At 33.9% G+C, this 17,653-nt stretch overlaps 2 protein-coding genes across 2 annotated transcripts; one reads left to right on the top strand and one right to left on the bottom strand.

Moving 5' to 3' along the window:
• Window positions 1–958: 958 nt before the first annotated feature.
• Window positions 959–5,139, bottom strand: LOC117107718 (COMM domain-containing protein 1-like). The gene is made up of 4 exons (XM_033249453.1): window positions 4,942–5,139; window positions 2,568–2,726; window positions 2,204–2,338; window positions 959–1,968 (listed from the first exon to the last, which is right to left on the bottom strand). The coding sequence occupies exons 1-4, from the start codon at window positions 5,110–5,112 to the stop codon at window positions 1,867–1,869; spliced, it is 567 nt and encodes a 188-aa protein (XP_033105344.1). The 5' UTR covers window positions 5,113–5,139; the 3' UTR covers window positions 959–1,866.
• A 221-nt stretch (window positions 5,140–5,360) lies between these two features.
• On the top strand, window positions 5,361–12,263 carry LOC117107735 (ubiquinone biosynthesis monooxygenase COQ6, mitochondrial-like). The gene is made up of 8 exons (XM_033249487.1): window positions 5,361–5,598; window positions 6,771–6,908; window positions 7,360–7,769; window positions 8,104–8,166; window positions 8,287–8,394; window positions 9,074–9,276; window positions 9,730–9,845; window positions 10,274–12,263. Exons 1-8 carry the CDS (start codon window positions 5,361–5,363, stop codon window positions 10,468–10,470), a joined length of 1,473 nt encoding a protein of 490 aa, XP_033105378.1. The 3' UTR covers window positions 10,471–12,263.
• The last annotated feature ends 5,390 nt before the right edge of the window (window positions 12,264–17,653 follow it).

The raw sequence follows: 17,653 nt of genomic DNA, 5'->3' as shown, positions 1-17,653 counted from the left end.
ATCAATAAATTTTAGTATTTTTTAAACTTCAACATCTTATATGAGTTTTATTACCGTTACGCTATATTATACCATATATATATTATATATATATATATATATATATATATATATATATGAAAAAATATGATGATGATTATGACGGTGATGGCGATGTCAGTATAATGGTGGTGGTTGTGATGATGATGATGAAAATGATGGTGTCCAGGACGATGGCGACGACGATGATGATGGATGTTGTTGACATAGGTCGGAGGCGGATTTAGGAAAGTCAAAAAAAGAAAAAAAAAAAGAAAGAAAAAGAAAAAAACGATCGCCCAAAACGCCTCAAAGATTATTTTCCAGCGTCTAAAAAACAAAATGATCATGGTGTAGGAACAAAATCAATCAACAGTTTGCATATTTGGTATTTTCTTGGTGGTTTCTCTGTAGGCTATAGTCTTCAGATTGAGGTATTGGGACTGAAAATCCCCGGACAAAAATTTGGTTATTCTGGTTGTAGTGTATAATCAATGGCATGTTTAGTATTGATATGTACTGTAGTGTAGTTCTCGTTGTTTTGCAACGCACTGCAATTGATGATTGTGTTGCGGTTGTCCGACACCGCAACACAGTCGTCAAAATATTTATTTTAAAATCCAATCAAAGGTATTATGATTGCCAATTCCTAATATTGGGGTCTTAAAAGTATAATTTTGGGATGCCCGAAAATAGCACAATTGTAGAGCCGTATTGTATTGTATCAGGTGGTAGCTAGTGGAATAATAAAACTATCTTATTTGATAAAATAACAAAATACTGTATGTATAATAAGTAATAATTTACTAGTAAAAAAATGTGTTTTTCCATAGTAGCAGAAGTAGAAATACTGTAATGTAATTACAACAGACCATTGCATACAAAATAAAAACTTTTTTTTCTACTTTTTGAAAATATTTTCTTTATTCACCATTGCATGATTACATATTTTCATATAAAAAATAACAAAACAGAATAAAAGTAGGTGAAATAATTACTGTATATTGTTTAATATATACTATATAATGGAAGAAATTCAATGAAATACATTATTAATACTAAAAAGCTTAAAAGATTTGCAATTTCCAAATATTGAAAGATGTTTACGAATTCCTAAATCATTTATATTGTGGTGAATTTTTTATACTCTCAATAATTATTGAAATTTAATTTGATTTTAAATAATTTTCTGCAAAAAATATGTAAAAATTATGAAATATTTTCTACATTTAAGAGATATTGGTCCATTTGAAATGGTTTTTACTTTGAAATGTAGCCAACTTGGTTTCTGTCCAGTGAAATGATGGTAAAGTGAATATACTGTATCTTATTTTTTAATGCACTACACAGCATTATATAAAATATTGATTCATATCAATATCACTTTAGTATTACAAGAAATTGTACCTGTATTTTGTAAATCTTTATCCATGCATTGATATGTGTACTTAATTATAACTTAATTAGATGGTGGAAATTTATTAGATCATTTATGTTTTTTGTACATTTGCCTTTCTTCTCATTTATGCAACTCGCAGGCACACAATGGCAACCCATTCTAGACTTTACTGACAATATAGATAGCAAGTTTGAAATTGATAGACAATGTACAAAATCAAGCAGATTCATGGCAAGGCTCCAGGAAAGGAAACTAGTGACTTAATAGAAGAATTCACATTACTGGGGAATTTATAGGCAAATTCACTGGTGACTTCACAGATTTATGTGGATTTTTTTGGAATAGTAGAATGTGTTGATATGCCAGGTCCATCAATGAACTTAAAAAGTGAGTTCACTGATGAATTTACAAACAAGTCCACTTGTCAGTTCACAGGTAAATTGGAATTTTCATGATACATGCGATTGAATTTGTTGCTCTATTTCCTCTAAACTTCGCATAACATGTCCAAGTTTTTCTTCGTCCATTTCAAATCGCACAATATCTGTCCCCTGAAAGAAATAAAACAAAGTTATTAAATATCTGTTGTTTATATTCCAAAGTGTGCGTATGATACAAATTACTTGATTATTTATTATTTATAACATAATACATTGTAGTATTTATTAGTATTTATTAAATTCATTCAGAGAATGCTGTATTAGTTAAGATGAAAGCATAAGTGCTGCACCTTTCTGGGGAATGGTTATCAATGTACATATAGTCTTGTCTTGTACAGATACTTACTTCTTTTTTTCCATGTGTGTTTGTTATCTGCAATTCAACAATAGCTGTAGGGGTGTTAATCTGCTCAATATTTTTAGCTTGACCTTTGACATCAATTCTCCAACTCATACTTTTTAATGTGTTGTTCCAAGAACTCTGCAAACATACAAAATTGGTTATTTTCACCACACATCATAAAATGCTCAAAAACAACATTAGAAAAACACCAAATTCCTTTATCTTGCACATAATTGTGTATCATATTGTGTGAATGACGATTGTAATATAAAGCATTATCGTATCACATCATAGGGTAAACGCTCAAAGGTGCACACATTCAGTATACAGTATAATTATTTCTTCTTTAAATTTATATTTTACACACCTGTGATATTACACTTTCGTGAATTTTTGTCTTGTTATTCTTCCAGAACTTTGTAAAGGCAGCTGCTTGTTCTTCTGTCAGTCCCCCGTCACGCTTTTTCTTGTGAGATGTTAGAAATGCTTCAAGCTGGTTAAAGTCCATATCTGCTGAAACTAAACTCTGAATAACAAAAAAGAACCATGAAATGATTATTTGCACTCAGAATATACTCCAATTTCAAAGATAAAAACTATTATTTGTTAAACAAGCTCTCTCTTTACATTAAGGAATGCAAACAACTTTTAATAAACCCCCCGTTTAGGATTATCTGCATAATTACGCAAAAATACGCATTTTGCAAATTGTGCCAATGACCCAAACTGTGCAGGACCATAACTCTAAAGTAAGGCCTGCTTGAGGAATATATCCTCCAAGTACTAGGCCTAGAAATCTGTCCACGCATTTTGGAAAACAAGGGCTGATTTCAAGCAGAATTAGCAGAAAATTAGGCTTTGACCTAATCTTAATTATATTATGCAATAATTATGATTCTGCGCACCTATTTTCTATGCGATTTTATAAAGCAAATTTGAACTAGTTTTTGAGGTATCATCCACGCAATTCAAAAATACTTATGGTATACAGTATGGTGCAACAATGAAGGCCAAATGAAGCATGATCCAACCATGGAGGTATTATTGAGAAGGAGATCACTCGGCAACAGATCCCTTTGACGCCACAAACCCATGTGTTCCCCGCCTTTGGATCGTGCGCGGGCGTATTACCCTATAATTCACATTTTTTCGTTAGCAAGAACTTGGCAACGACATGCATTTATACGCTTCCAACAGAGCAGTTGTGCAATAAAGCATTTGATTTTAACCCATTAAATATCTTTATAAAGAACAATGTTCCCCTGATTAGATTTTTTCGGACTTTTGGTATGTTATTATTTGTATATTTCAGGAACGGATTCCGTAAAATATTAATGTTAAAATTACTTCCGTGTTCATTATAATTTTGTCTAAAGATTGATTGCTTCGACTATAAAGCTAAGTCAGCGTAAAACTGAAAAATACTCATATTTTGGATTGATTTTTCGAATAGTTAACCCTCGTTAACCCTAAAATGACTTAGTTTATTATAATCCTCAATCATTTATTAATTAATATCTGTTAAAATTAGAATTGGCGAATTTTGGCCAATTTATGAAAATTGAAGTTGAAATATACTATACTTTTAAAAGTCATGTAAATGTTCCATTAAATTCGAAACTTTTTTTTTGTGGAAAATATTAATATGTTTGATATTTTATGAGAGATAAATGTATCAGCTTCAAAATGGAAACGATTGCGCAGCCATAGTGATCGACTGTATGTAGTGCGCATCGAGAAAAGAAGGTGCTCTCCATTTCGCCATGTTCAATTTTTTGGTAAACAATGCCTGCTGAAAATTTGATGGCGGGGAACACATGGGACTTCAAAGGCATCGCGCAAACGTTCTTCATACGCTGCGGCAGCTTTGATCTTGGTTCATTTGCATAGCGCTGCGTGCGTGTAGCTTTTTCAAGTGATCTCCTTCTCAGTAATACCTCCATGGTCCAACCATCCCTTGAATGAAGTTTGCACAAAGGATCCAACCCAACCGATTTGATCGGGAGTCTCCCGAATTTACATGCTATCTGCGAGTCTCCCGATATTGTTCAAAGTTCTCCCAAATTTCAAAAACTAGGACTAGGTTAGGCCTAGATATGTTGTATTTACAGTACAACCATGATATTTTAACATACGGCGCGTAAAAAACATGGGATTCGCACGGTAAATTAGATGAAATTAATTTCTAAGCCACATGAATGAAAAACCATATAGTTATCTCATAAATTACATTTATGACTCGACTCTTCGAAAGACGTTAATGTGACATTTCAACCATGAGAGCGCTTTCACTAATTTGCGGGAATTAGGGGCTGTATTGCACAGTATGACAAAATATTTACAAGAGGGGCTTTTAAGCACAGAGTACTTTGCCACGTTCCTGCACTTACTATTACTCTAAGAAACAAATAAACAAAAATTTTTAAAAGTATTAGGCCTCTAATATTATAATAAATATTTTTTTTTAGGGCTTGTCTTGAATGGAATGAAGACTTGTGGAAAAAAAATGAAGTCACTGCTCTACAAAATTTCTATTAAAAAAAGTAATAATGAGAGTAATAATAGTATCATCCCAGAATGAAAGGGCCTACGCTTGAGTCTGTGTTAGGCCTAGGGCCTAGATCTGAACGGTAGGTACAGTAACGTAAACAGGGGCATGCGACATTTCCACCGCCCACACCACCAAACAAACGAAGTGGCTAAATAACCTAGCTAGGCTAGGCTAGGGCTTAGGCTGATACCTTCAATAGATTTTTGAACTTCCTAAGAACTGATTGAAATTCATCTTCAGACGATTCGGGAAAAAGTTCACTTTTTAAAAAATCGTCAGTAAATTCTTCGTTTCCATAGTACTGTCTTTTAGCTATACCATTTAGAAGGCCAAGATATATTTTACTCTGTTGACCAGCCATTTTTCCGCACGTGATGGAAAACTGTCCAATAAAATCAGACCTTTCATCTCATTACATCCAGGGGCCAACCCTAAAGTCTTGGTACATGAAAGACGATTAGTCAATTTGGTCAAGTAATCGAAAAAGATCTATAGATGGCGCTAATCAATGTTGTTATAGTTGATAGTGCTTGCGAAGTGTTTGGAAATATACTGAACGTGTTGGACTAAAGTTTTACAAGAATACGGCATTTATGCATCAGATTTATAATGTACCTCTCAAAAGCGTTCAACAGAGGAGTGCCTCTATGTAGATCCAGTGTTTTATTGATAGAAAACTTGAAAAGACATAACCGGTTCCTGTCTTGCTTCTCAGCTGTACGATTCCAATGTGTAAATGAAAGTAGAGAGGAACACACAGAGAATGAAGGAAATCCTGCAAGCGAATTTTATGATATTGTTATTGCTGGAGCTGGGATGGTTGGCACAGGAATGGCATGTGCATTAGGTTTGTAATTTATCTGGTGTTCACTCAAGCGTTTATTATTGGTCTCGCTAATTAAAAGGCAACCACCATACACTGCTGCATACTGCATACTGCATGTCGCATACTGCACGCCACCCCCAAGTTCGAAAAAAAATCTCTTCCTTGAGATCTGAAGTTAAATGAGATTCCTTAACATATTTAATTTTATTTTGCTGCGCATGGTGATGCAAATCAGTGCTGAATTCCATGAGACAATTGATGTAAAGTGTAAAAATATGCAAATACTGTATTATATTGTGAATTTTCTGTGCTTGCTTCTGGGAGGGCGTCTTTGGCAGGCTCTCGTAACTTCCGAGAGAGTTGGGACCCCTGACACCGCCGTACACCGGTGTGCAAGTGGTGGTGCTGGGGGGGGGGGGGGTTCCAGGTCCCAGAATAAAAAATCCCTTGTAGGGTACACGGGGAGAATTTTATTTTAGGGTTTGACAATCAAAACAGCGGTGGCTCCAGATATTTGCCGACAGGGGGTCCGACGGAGAGGTCTGAACCATGGCGACGACACAGCCTTGGTCGACGGCCCGGAATAAAAAAATCCCTGTTAGGGTTCATGGGGAGAGTTTTTATGTCTTAATTTGGCCCTAAATGTGCTTTTAGACCACAATATTATTAGGGATTGGCAATCAAAATAGAAATTATTTAGATAGGCAGATTATTATATTCTTTTTAATTTTTGGTCCGATGACCTAGTCGTTCATCGGACGTCAGGGGGTCCAGGCCTGACACGAAGACCAGCTCAAACACGAAGAGACCCTTGGGGGAGAAGGAAGTTACTGTATGAGAGCTACTGTAGTCCACGCTTTGAGCGCTCTATTTTATCTTCATAAAATAGCACTATATGTATGGATAAAGAAATAAAAATAATGACTGGGCCCCGCCAGCCACCCACTGGTGCTACCCCTGTGCATGCCACCCCTGCACATTGCATGCATCAGTGTTTATAATACATTTTATTCTTCAATTTAATTTTAAATATTATGAATTAAAAGCTTTTGAGGTGTCAGATCCGTCATTCCTGTACAACGTTGGTAAGGACAAACACAACAAGCTTTTCGCTTTTGTGAAAGACAGTGATTATTATTTATTAATAATATGCAATTTGCTAACATGTTGATATTTCTTTCTTGATGTTTCAGGACATAACAAGATGTTTGAACATCAAAAAATCTTGTTATTGGAAACGGGTAGTAAACCAACATATTCTGATGACCAGCCAGAAGCATACAGCAACCGGGTGTGTGCACTCAATCCTCAGACGGTTCAACTTATGGAAAGTAAGTATGAACTTAACATTAATGCCATAGAGTTTAAATTTAAATCTATACTGCGCACTCCAATGCTTGTATTTGACATTCAAGTTTTTGCGTCCTTATGATTGGGCAATAACATGACGTTACTTCCCACTAATCTTGACACGGTGATACTCTTCTGTGAGTGTACAGCAGTTTTAGCGGTGAAAATAAACCTCTTGCATTGCAGTGTGGCATATTTAGTTTTGGAACTTTTTAGCTTGCAGTAAAGTACATGGACATGAATGAAAATAGCAAATTAACAGGTACAGTAGTTGATGGCAGTGAATGATATTTTAATTGCTTAAAAACTATTGATATAGCAGCATAAATATTGAATAAAGGAATAGAAATTTTTGCTCATGTCTTTTAGAATCGTGGGCCATGGTGTGCATTCAGATCATTAATACCACTCTACTGTATGATTTTTTTTCAGAGATAGATGCTTGGCAACATATACAGGAGATTAGAACAAAGTCAGTTTGTAGGATGCAGGTATGGGATGCATGCTCAGACGCTCTGATAACGTTTGACCAGGGTGATCTCACAATAAGCGTTGCCCACATTGTTGAAAATGATGTGACGCTGAGGGCGCTTTCTAAACAGCTTGAAAAGACTAAAGTAGAAGTACAATACAACACCAAAGCAAAGAAAATTGAGTTCCCAAGTAAAGTCGACCCATCAGCCTGGGTCAAGATACAGTTGGAAAACGGGAAGTTTATTGAAACGAGGCTCCTAATTGCTGCAGATGGCAATAGATCAAAGATCAGGGAAGCAGCTAATATAAATCACATTGGATGGGATTATGACCAGTCTGGTGTTGTCGCAACGTTAATGCTCTCTGAGGTTTGTATCCACATGCTAACATATTTTCCAGTATATTTTGTACTGCATTATACTGTACTATAATTATTTATATTAATTTCTTTGTATTGATTAATATGCATCATATTTATGTCTTTATTTTGTCCGTATTCTTTCTTCTTTTTTTTTTGTGAGGATAATTAGTAGAAATAGTAGTGAATAGTGTAATAATAAATGTAATATAAGGGCTTTTGCATTCAAAAAAAAAATTCTTTATCCCACGTGGGGCAATTTCAAACAGGACTGAATAATACTGTGTTATATAAGCCTATTGTTCTTATAATTTATTAATTATTTGTATTGCATTTATCTGTAGCCTGTAGAGAATACAGTTGCCTGGCAACGTTTTTTGCCTTCAGGACCGATTGCAATGCTTCCTGTAAGTACTAGCTCATTAAAAGTTTACCTCATAGTTAATATTGTTATATTGAAATATTATGTTATGAAATAAAACGTAGATGACATGCTTTCAATGAATAAAGATGGCTTTTTTGTTTAGCTGACAGATACATTAAGCTCATTGGTATGGTCTGTGGGCCATGACAGAGCAAAAGCTTTGGTGTCGATGCCTGAAGACCAGTTTGTGGATGCTGTCAATTCTGCATTTGTAAGTGTCTGCTATTTTATTTTTAAATCAATATGAACTATAAGAAAAAAGAAACTTCAAGACTATTCTCTTTGTTTTATGCAACCGAGCTGTGCTATTTTATTTTTAAATCAATATGAACTATAAGAAAAAAGAAACTTCAAGACTATTCTCTTTGTTTTATGCAACCGAGCTGAGCGGTTGTATGAGAGGTATTGTTCCTGCTTCTTGTGCTTAAGACCCCGGTTCAAACCTGGCCAGGTCAGGTCACTCCCATAGTCCCAGCGTCAGGTTTTAACTGGAGTCTTACCGCTTGGCTCCTCCAGTAACCCTCATATTGAGAGTTAGGGCAGGTTAAGGACCATGTTTGAATTCGTTTATGTCCATTATATGTTTGTAGTTAAGTTGCAAAAGTATTAAGTTACTGGAATCTGTATGTGTGCTTGCCACCTAGGTTTCAGCATTTGTTGAACAGATGGAAATAAAATTATAATAATCATTATTATACATCACCTGCTATTTTATTTTTGATTTCTTGAATATTTATACAGTACTGTACTATATAATTAGTATTATTACAAGAATTTATATTAGATACAATTAAATAGATATAAAGCATTCATTTATCAATCGATTACTAAAATTATATTATATACGTATAATTTTTATTATATATTATTTAAATTTGTTTTGTTGTCAGTGGAAGGAATATGAAAGTCATGAGGTAGTGTATACCGTCTCCAACGTTGTTGATAGTCTGTTGAGGTTTGTCAAACCAGAGGGCACTGGTATTCGACAGCTTCCTCCTAGCATCATCGGTGTTAGTGATGGCAGTAGAGCAAGATTCCCTTTAGGATTGGGGCATGCTTCGTACTATGTTAAACCCAGATTGGCTTTAATAGGGTATGATTATTTTTATTCCTTTTTCATCTGTTTTTAATTAATCAAGTAATTGTTCAGAGTATGATGGAGTGAGCCTAGTTTGAACTGGACAGGCCTGCACTTACCATTGGCCACCACCAACAAGTATTTAGTGGATGTTGACATTCCTCCACCTAAATCTTTGAAGTCAAGCCAACGGTGGAATGAGAAATAAAAATTGGTTAACCAAGGGTGGATTCAGGTTCGTGGGGTGGGTGCTATAAAAGTCTTCAGTGTTATGAATCAACACCTACCTCAACTGTTTTGGGATACTTACTAGGCAATTCAGTTATAATACATTAAGGAGCCTGTTTAGTCCCCCACCCCATCCAATTGGCAATTATCAACTTGTGCTCCCTAATTATTGTCTTGGATATCAATTGTATATTCATCTTGTCCATTCATATCTAGTATCTATATTACATCATTTTCCAGAGATGCAGCCCATAGAGTTCACCCGCTTGCTGGACAGGGTGTTAACCTTGGGTTTGGAGATGTCATGAGCCTGACTTCCATTCTAGAAGAAGCATTAAGTATTGGAGGTGATGTAGGTAAGTAATCTTATATTACAGGTTACAGATCAACAAAATTATATCTTGGGAAGAAATATTCTCTCAGTTATTGTAGAGCAATAATATTGACTTACATGGCCCATGGTTGTGAGTCTTTCCTCCCAACATGAAGTGTTTTGGAATGAAATTAATACTGTAGTAGGTAATGTAGGTATTTATTTATGTGGTTACTAGGTAGATGACGCATTATATGTGCTACATTAAACCTGGTTTCCTTAAAATCTATACACTGTCGCTAACGCAGTCAGGAAGGTTATTATTATTTGAGTTAGACTTTGCCTAACTCAAATAATAATAATTTCTAAGTCAGACTTATTTTACATGCCAAATTGTTGTGTTTTCCATTAACATCTGCAAGACAAAATATTTTGTCATAATAATAAAATTGCTTTCTTTTCTGTATACAGGTTCTATGTTACATTTGTGCAAGTATGAGACTGAAAGGCAGCGGCATATTGTTCCCATTATGGCAACCATCGATGGCTTGAAAAGGCTGTACTCAACTGATAGACCAGAAGTTGTACTCCTGAGAACTGTTGGATTAAAGTTAACAAATGCAATACAACCACTGAAAGATCAATTGATGACAGGAGCTAGCAGTTGAGCCAATGAAATGCCTTGTTAGCAAGAAACAGAGTTGCTTATTGGTCAATATTAACTGAATATGCATAACATTTGAGACCCCTGAACATAAAAAATATTTACCCATAATTTGACCCTGCTAAATTGCTAAAAATTAAAGATATTTTCTAAGTCGATTTTCAATCTAATTTGCTTTCACATGAGTAGAAAAAGTATTTACTTGAACTCAGGAGAAGGGATTTAATAGGAACATGATGACCCAAAAGGGTTTTTGAAGTGAACAGGGGTCTGCCTTTTGCTGAGTTGAAAATCAGGCTCCGCAGGGAAAACATTTTTTGATATGTTATAGAACTTATTTTATAAGACAGAAAAAAGTTGTTTGACGAAAAATTCAAACACACATTCAAGATTCAAAAACGTGTTTTTTTTTTGTTTTTTTTTAAATTACGGTGGTAGGGGTGAGGTGGGCCCCTTTTGTTGGTCTTAAATTTCTGGTACTAAGCATTGTTTTTAACTACTTTAGTGAATTTTTATGTGCACAGGGAATTTGTAGTGTGTGGAAGGTTTTAGAAAAAAAAAATTATTTTATTTATATATTTTTACACATCACAATTTAATGCATACCAGTAAATTAAATTTGATATCTGTGCTTGCTCCAAACCACTAATGTACTACTGTTTACCTATAATAGTGTAAAATCATTTGGTGCTGTAGGCAATTGATCAAGATAATTCTCATGGTCAAAGGCACAAAAATATTTTTTGCAGGCCTATCACAGTAGATGTTGAAAAGTATCATCAATCTTAGCCAAGGCTACATAATAGGCAATATTATTATATATTATATTGTTGAAAGATCTGTGACAGAGAAACTAACGACATGTTAATTAAAGGTAGAGTACAATTGCATTCAATAGTGATATGGCCTAACAATATTTAAGAACCTGAAAAAAATAAATGTCCTTTTTTTAAAATACAAATTTATCTTAAACAGTAGACGAAGGACTATATAATAAATATAAACATTTACTGTCTTATAGTAATATCCATTTTTATTTCTTCAATAACATTTAAAAATACAGGTACATTAATTTGAATATACTTTTTATTCATAATATTTGTACAGTAATTGCCTTATTCACTAATAATACCTATACACATATAAACATTTGAATTGCTCATTTAAAAGAACCACACAAGCTTTAAAATACTGTATAGTATATACAGTTGAACCTCTGTCCGACCACTTGTCAAAAGCCTGTTTTGTTTCCTATTTAATCACTGCATTTGATACCTTTAGTAAGAGCCCACCTCTTGTAAGTAACCTCAACCACTTTTGTGCTTAAAAATTTACCCAACAACCTGAAGCTGATCTTAATTGTTCATGTTTTTGTGTTTTTCCTTTATACATACTATATACTATGAATTGTATATGGTAGCTGGCACATGTACAGGAAAGATTTCCCTTTCTTAGCTACCATCTCATATGAGAAATAAAATTATGAATTAATTATTTTTACCTCAGACCTGGCATTTGTGTATTCTTGTAAGCAACCTGGGCCCGATGATTGTCGCCTATGACCAATTTTTCTCAACTTTTATTTTCCAATAAACATACCGTAAATCCTTAAATAAGCATTGTTCTTGAATAAGCACGCACTGAAGATTCCAAAAAACATTTTATAAGCGCTCCGGCGCTTATTAAGGATTTATGGTGCATATTTTTGCAAATAATAAAACCAATAGTAGAGAAGGATGTGGAAAATAGTGAATACCCCCTTCACACACAAAAATTGCATAATGAACATAAGTACCAAAATTATTACAAATAAAAAAATAGATATTCAGTAGAACATACTGTAAAACATAAATATACTGTATAACATACAAATAAATATATTACAACATTGAAAGGACAGGTCTCCCTCTAATTAAAGACCCCTTCCAATTAATTTTCCAATTTTCTGTAGTGGCAAATTAATGAATGTCTTATTTTCAAGACAACCCAAAAGGGTCTTTAATTGGAGAGAGACCTGTATTTTAATTAGGAGTCTGTACATCCATATTGCATTCTGCTGATCTTTTATTAAAGCCTGCAGTGTAAAAAAAAACCAAAAAAACCTCAGGCTCTAACTGAAAGAAAATGTTTAAAGCAAATGTTTACATAATTAGAAATGCAATTGTTCATAACAACTTATCCCAAATCAGCCATTGTCAACAAAGTTGATAGAATTGTTAAGATAGTCAGTGTTGTGAAAGTAGAAAACCATGACAAAAAGCTATTAATAGTCCATGGTAACAGTAGCTTAGCAAGAAGTTTTGATAAAGTAATTTTATACCTAATTCTGATTGGTCAGTTATACTACGAGCATAACCAACATCCCTTTTACAGTTAACCTAGCCTAATTCTAATTCTATTAACTCAAAACTTATTTTACATGAAGTTGAACAATTTTTCAATGGCATTTTGGATTTGACTTAGGCAAGTTCTACAGTAAATGCTATATAAGAAGAATATTCTAGTAGAACTAATGTTGTAGGCTGTATGATAATATAATTTAATTTTTAATATTAATTTATACATAAGATGATTACATACATATATGATTGATTACACCTAGTTACCCCTTATGAAGTTTGTTTTAGATTGCGAGGAAATATATGGTAAGGATTACATAATATATAATATGCATCTATTGACACATATTGCAAATACAAGAAACTGGAGACCACTTTGGTTAATTTCGATCTTATCTTTAAAGCATGAACCATGGTAACTGGAACCCAGTATGTTTAAAAGCAAATTGCCCTTAAGTTTCTTTTATGTTGGACATTGCCTCATATTTCTTTGAATTGTTTCGATGGAATTTTAGAGGTTACAGCTTATTTTATTTCTTCTCGTAATACAGTACATGGTTAAAAGATTATTGTGAAATACGAGTCTAGCGCATGCGTGAATCAGTGAGCAACTGCGCGATAAGTGTACTCATTTTGTAGATAATGATGATGCTCCTACCAGAGACCATCAACATTATGACAAAGCCTTCAAGATTAGTTTATCAACACGTAATAGACGATGTGCTCTGCTGATGTTGTAATACTAAAACAAAATTAGGTTGACGAAACAACAGGATACATAAATGAGATTGTGTATTACATTTACTTTATACAGATATAATGTGGTGTGTGCAACTATGTTTGCTATTCTGCTAAAATCACTAATGGGAAAGGCCAATTACACAGTTAACATGCAATTCAATATTCAACCAGTTACTTAACATGCAGCTGAAATAGGGAGGAGTTAATGCTGTTATAATACAGGACTTCTGTGACATTAACTATCAATCCTATTGGATGAAATTCAATGGAGGCTTCAGATGATGACCTAATATGAAAATGCGATTAAGAATTTTGGCTTTGTTTATATCATTCCGACATGTCTGTGATGTCTATCATTCAATAATGTTCTTAAAACAAAGATAGGTACATTTGTTAGCAAGACAGAGCTACAGCAGCATCAAGAAAATCACACTCCATACTGAAGTTCTCACAGAAAAATATTACACATCAAAGAACACAGAAGTTCCCTCAGACACATACACATACCAAACAACCAAAGGACTTGGTGAAGTTCTCTCAGTAACATCATACAACACTGGCAAGTTCTCAGCTGCAGCACACTAGAGGATAATCAAAGGACCACTTTGGTAAGTAGAATAAGAAATATTTTCACATTGTAAGAGGCCTTTGCATTCAACTTCTTTCATGCTTTTAACAAGTCATATATCTTTTAATGCAATTTCTGGAAAATTAACAATTTCACTCAACTGACATCACCAAAAACAGCATAATTAATTAGTTGTCTAATTCAATTCAAATTTGGTCACAGGAGTACAAACTGACATGGCTAAGTAATTAGTGAATTTTTGATTAAAATAAAATTTTTTAAAAATCATATTAAAGCTATAATTATGTAAAAGGTAGGAAGAACATGGTCACAGGATCCCCCAAAATGATTCTACTATGCGTTTTAGAATTGCGACACTCCTCTACATATGCAGAATATTTTATTATTATTCATTCGCGTTACTGGACATTTGTTAGCAAGTACAATTCCCATATGTGAGGGGTTGATTTTCTGGATGCAGGAATGCCATATAGAATGTAGCAAACGTTTATGGATATTAATGGCCAGCTAAAGATATGCATTTTGATGTTAACATATGATGCCAGCGACTCTTTCGACATGTAGGCCTAACTAGGAACCTGTTGACAATATATGCCTAGTTTTATTTAAGAGTAACTATATTCAATTTATTTCCACACACAAGAAACAATATTAAACATGCAATTAAGAGGAGAGGGCAATAAACAGTATAACAAATACTATGCTGAGAGATGACGGTAGACCGTCCCGATGCATTGTGCGTGTTTTTTCCGATCACCAATAGAATGTATGCAGAACATCTTGATGTCTCTTGCTTTGCTAAAGCATAACAGAAATATGTCTTTCGTTAAAAACAAAGAAAGCTAAAGATACATTTTGATTGGATAATATAAGTATACTACACAATATATGATGCCATCCTTTCGACAACAATATTAAACATGCAATTGAACAAGTCCAATTAAGAGGAGAGGTTGATAGACATTCTCTGAGAAGAAGCTAAATTTATTTGCTTTGTAAATGTCATCAAAAATACTATGCTGAGAGACGACGGCAGACCGTCCGGATGCATTGTGTGCGTCTTTTACAATCGCCAATAGAATGTATGCAGAGCATCTTACTGTCTCTCTTGCTTTGATAAAGCATAACAGAAATATGTCTTATGTTAAAAACAAAGAAATGCAAAGAATCATTTTGATTGGAAAATATAAGTGTACTACACAACATATGATGCCATGCCTTTCGATATGTAGGCTTAACTAGCAACCTTGTTGACAATATATGCCTAGTTGTATTTAAGTAACCCTATTCAATTTTTTTCAACATACAAGAAACAATATTAAACATGTAATTGAACAAGTACAATTAAGAGGAATTTGGAGAAATGTTTCGAAAGGAATAAAGATCATGAAAAAAATGCGAAACATTTTGCAGTCAGCATTATTTTATTAAAGCAAGACAGAAGCAGGTCTTTTGTCAAAAACAAAGTAGGCTTAACTAGCGACCTGTTGACAATATATGCCTAGTTGTATTTAAGAAACTGTATTCAATTTATTTCCACATACACCAATATTATTAAACATGTAATTGAACAAATACAATTAGGAGAGAATTTGGAGAAAGGTTTGGAAAGGAATGAGATCATAAACAAAATAAAAACAAAAGGAGGACATGCTTCTAGCTAGTCCGGATGGATGCAATGTGAAATTGTAATTATTATTTTTTTGTCAAAGGCGGCACAGGAAAATGCATGATTCATGCGCAGTGTGCAATCTCAATTTTCACTGCAATAAGGATAGAAATTGCTTGCACTTAGCTTATGAGGATAAAGATTCCACTATATTCCCTCAGTAGACGTTTGTTTAAATTTAGAATGGCAACACTTAAGAATACTGAGTGAACATATACTGAACATTTTGCAGTCAGCAGTATATTATTAAAGCAAGACAGAAGCATGTCATTTTTCAAAAACAATGTAGGCTTAACTAGCGACCTGTTGACAATATATGCCTAGTTGTATTTAAGAATAAGAGTAACTATAATCAATTTGTTTCCACACACAAGAAACAAAATTAAACATGCAATTGAACAAGTACAATTAAGAGGAGAGGGTGATAGACATTCTCTGAGGAGAAGCTGAATTTATTTCCTTCGTAAATGTTATCAAAATACTATGCTGAGAGACAACAGTAGATGTTCCAATGCATTGTGTGTGCGTTTTTTTCGATCACCAATAGAATGTATGCAGAACATCTTGCTGTCTCTATTGCTTTGCTGAAGCATAACAGAAGCATGTCTTTCGTTAAAAACAAAGAAAGCTAAAGATACATTTTGATTGGATAATATAAGTATACTACACAACATGATGCCATGCCTTTCGACAACAATATTAAACATGCAATTGAACAAGTAAAAAATGAAGAGGAGAGGGCGATAGACATTCTCTGAGAAGCCAAATTTATTTGCTTTGTAAATGTCTTCAAAAAAACTATGCTGAGAGACGACGGCAGACCGTCCCGATACATTGTGTGCGTCTTTTACAATCGCCAATAGAATGTATGCAGAGCATCTTACTGTCTCTCTTGCTTTGATAAAGCATAACAGAAGTAGGTCTTTTGTTAAAAACAAAGAAATGCAAAGAATCATTTTGATTGGAAAATATAACTGTTACTACACAACATATGATGCCATGCCTTTCGATATGTTGGCTTAACTAGCAACCTTGTTGACAATATATGCCTAGTTGTATTTAAGTAACCGTATTCAATTTATTTCAACATACAAGAAACAATATTAAACATGTAATTGAACAAGTACAATTTAAGAGGAATTTGGAAAAATGTTTCAAAAGGAATAAGATAATGAACCAAATGCGAAACTGCAATTATTATTTTTTGCTGAAGGAGGCAAGAGAATCGAATAAAAAATGTGCAATTCAGACACAGTGTGCAATCTCAATTTTCACTGCAAGAATATAAGGATAGAAATTGCTTGCACTTAGCTTATGAGGATAAAGATTCCACTATATTCCCTCAGTAGACGTTTGTTTAAATTTAGAATGGCAACACACCTTTAAGAATCCTGAGTGAACATATACTGAACATTTTGCAATCAGCATTATATTATTAAACAAGACAGAAGCATGTCGTTTGTCAAAAACAATGTTGGCTTAACTAGCGACCTGTTGACAATATATGCCTAGTTTTATTTAAGAATAAGAGTAACTATATTCAATTTGTTTCCACACAAAAGAAACAATATTAAACATTCAATTGAACAAGTACAATTAAGAGGAGAGGGCGATAGACATTCTCTGAGAAGAAGCTAAATTTATTTGCTTTGTAAATGTCATCAAAAATACTATGCTGAGAGACGACGGCAGACCGTCCCGATACATTGTGTGCGTCTTTTACAATCGCCAATAGAATGTATGCAGAGCATCTTACTGTCTCTCTTGCTTTGATAAAGCATAACAGAAATATGTCTTATGTTAAAAACAAAGAAATGCAAAGAATCATTTTGATTGGAAAATATAACTG

This window comes from Anneissia japonica, unplaced genomic scaffold (assembly GCF_011630105.1).
Source record: "Anneissia japonica isolate Jap-2015-1 unplaced genomic scaffold, ASM1163010v1 scaffold287871_len1641731_cov197, whole genome shotgun sequence".
Lineage (NCBI taxonomy): Eukaryota > Metazoa > Echinodermata > Crinoidea > Comatulida > Comatulidae > Anneissia > Anneissia japonica.
The sequence above is the reverse complement of the archived record's forward strand: the minus strand, read 5'-3'. Positions and strand labels throughout refer to the sequence as shown.

Excerpts from the sequence above, each read along its gene's own strand:
- LOC117107718 (XM_033249453.1), bottom strand. The coding sequence starts at position 5,112 with ATGGCTGGTCAACAGAGTAAAATATATCTTGGCCTTCTAAATGGTATA. Across the intron at positions 2,339-2,567 it reads ACGAAAGTGTAATATCACAG|AGTTCTTGGAACAACACATT; the intron begins GTGTGTAAAATA and ends GTATGTTTGCAG. Across the intron at positions 1,969-2,203 it reads ACACACATGGAAAAAAAGAA|GGGACAGATATTGTGCGATT; the intron begins GTAAGTATCTGT and ends TATTTCTTTCAG.
- LOC117107735 (XM_033249487.1), top strand. The coding sequence starts at position 5,361 with ATGTACCTCTCAAAAGCGTTCAACAGAGGAGTGCCTCTATGTAGATCC. Across the intron at positions 7,770-8,103 it reads CAACGTTAATGCTCTCTGAG|CCTGTAGAGAATACAGTTGC; the intron begins GTTTGTATCCAC and ends ATTTATCTGTAG. Across the intron at positions 9,277-9,729 it reads CCCAGATTGGCTTTAATAGG|AGATGCAGCCCATAGAGTTC; the intron begins GTATGATTATTT and ends ATCATTTTCCAG.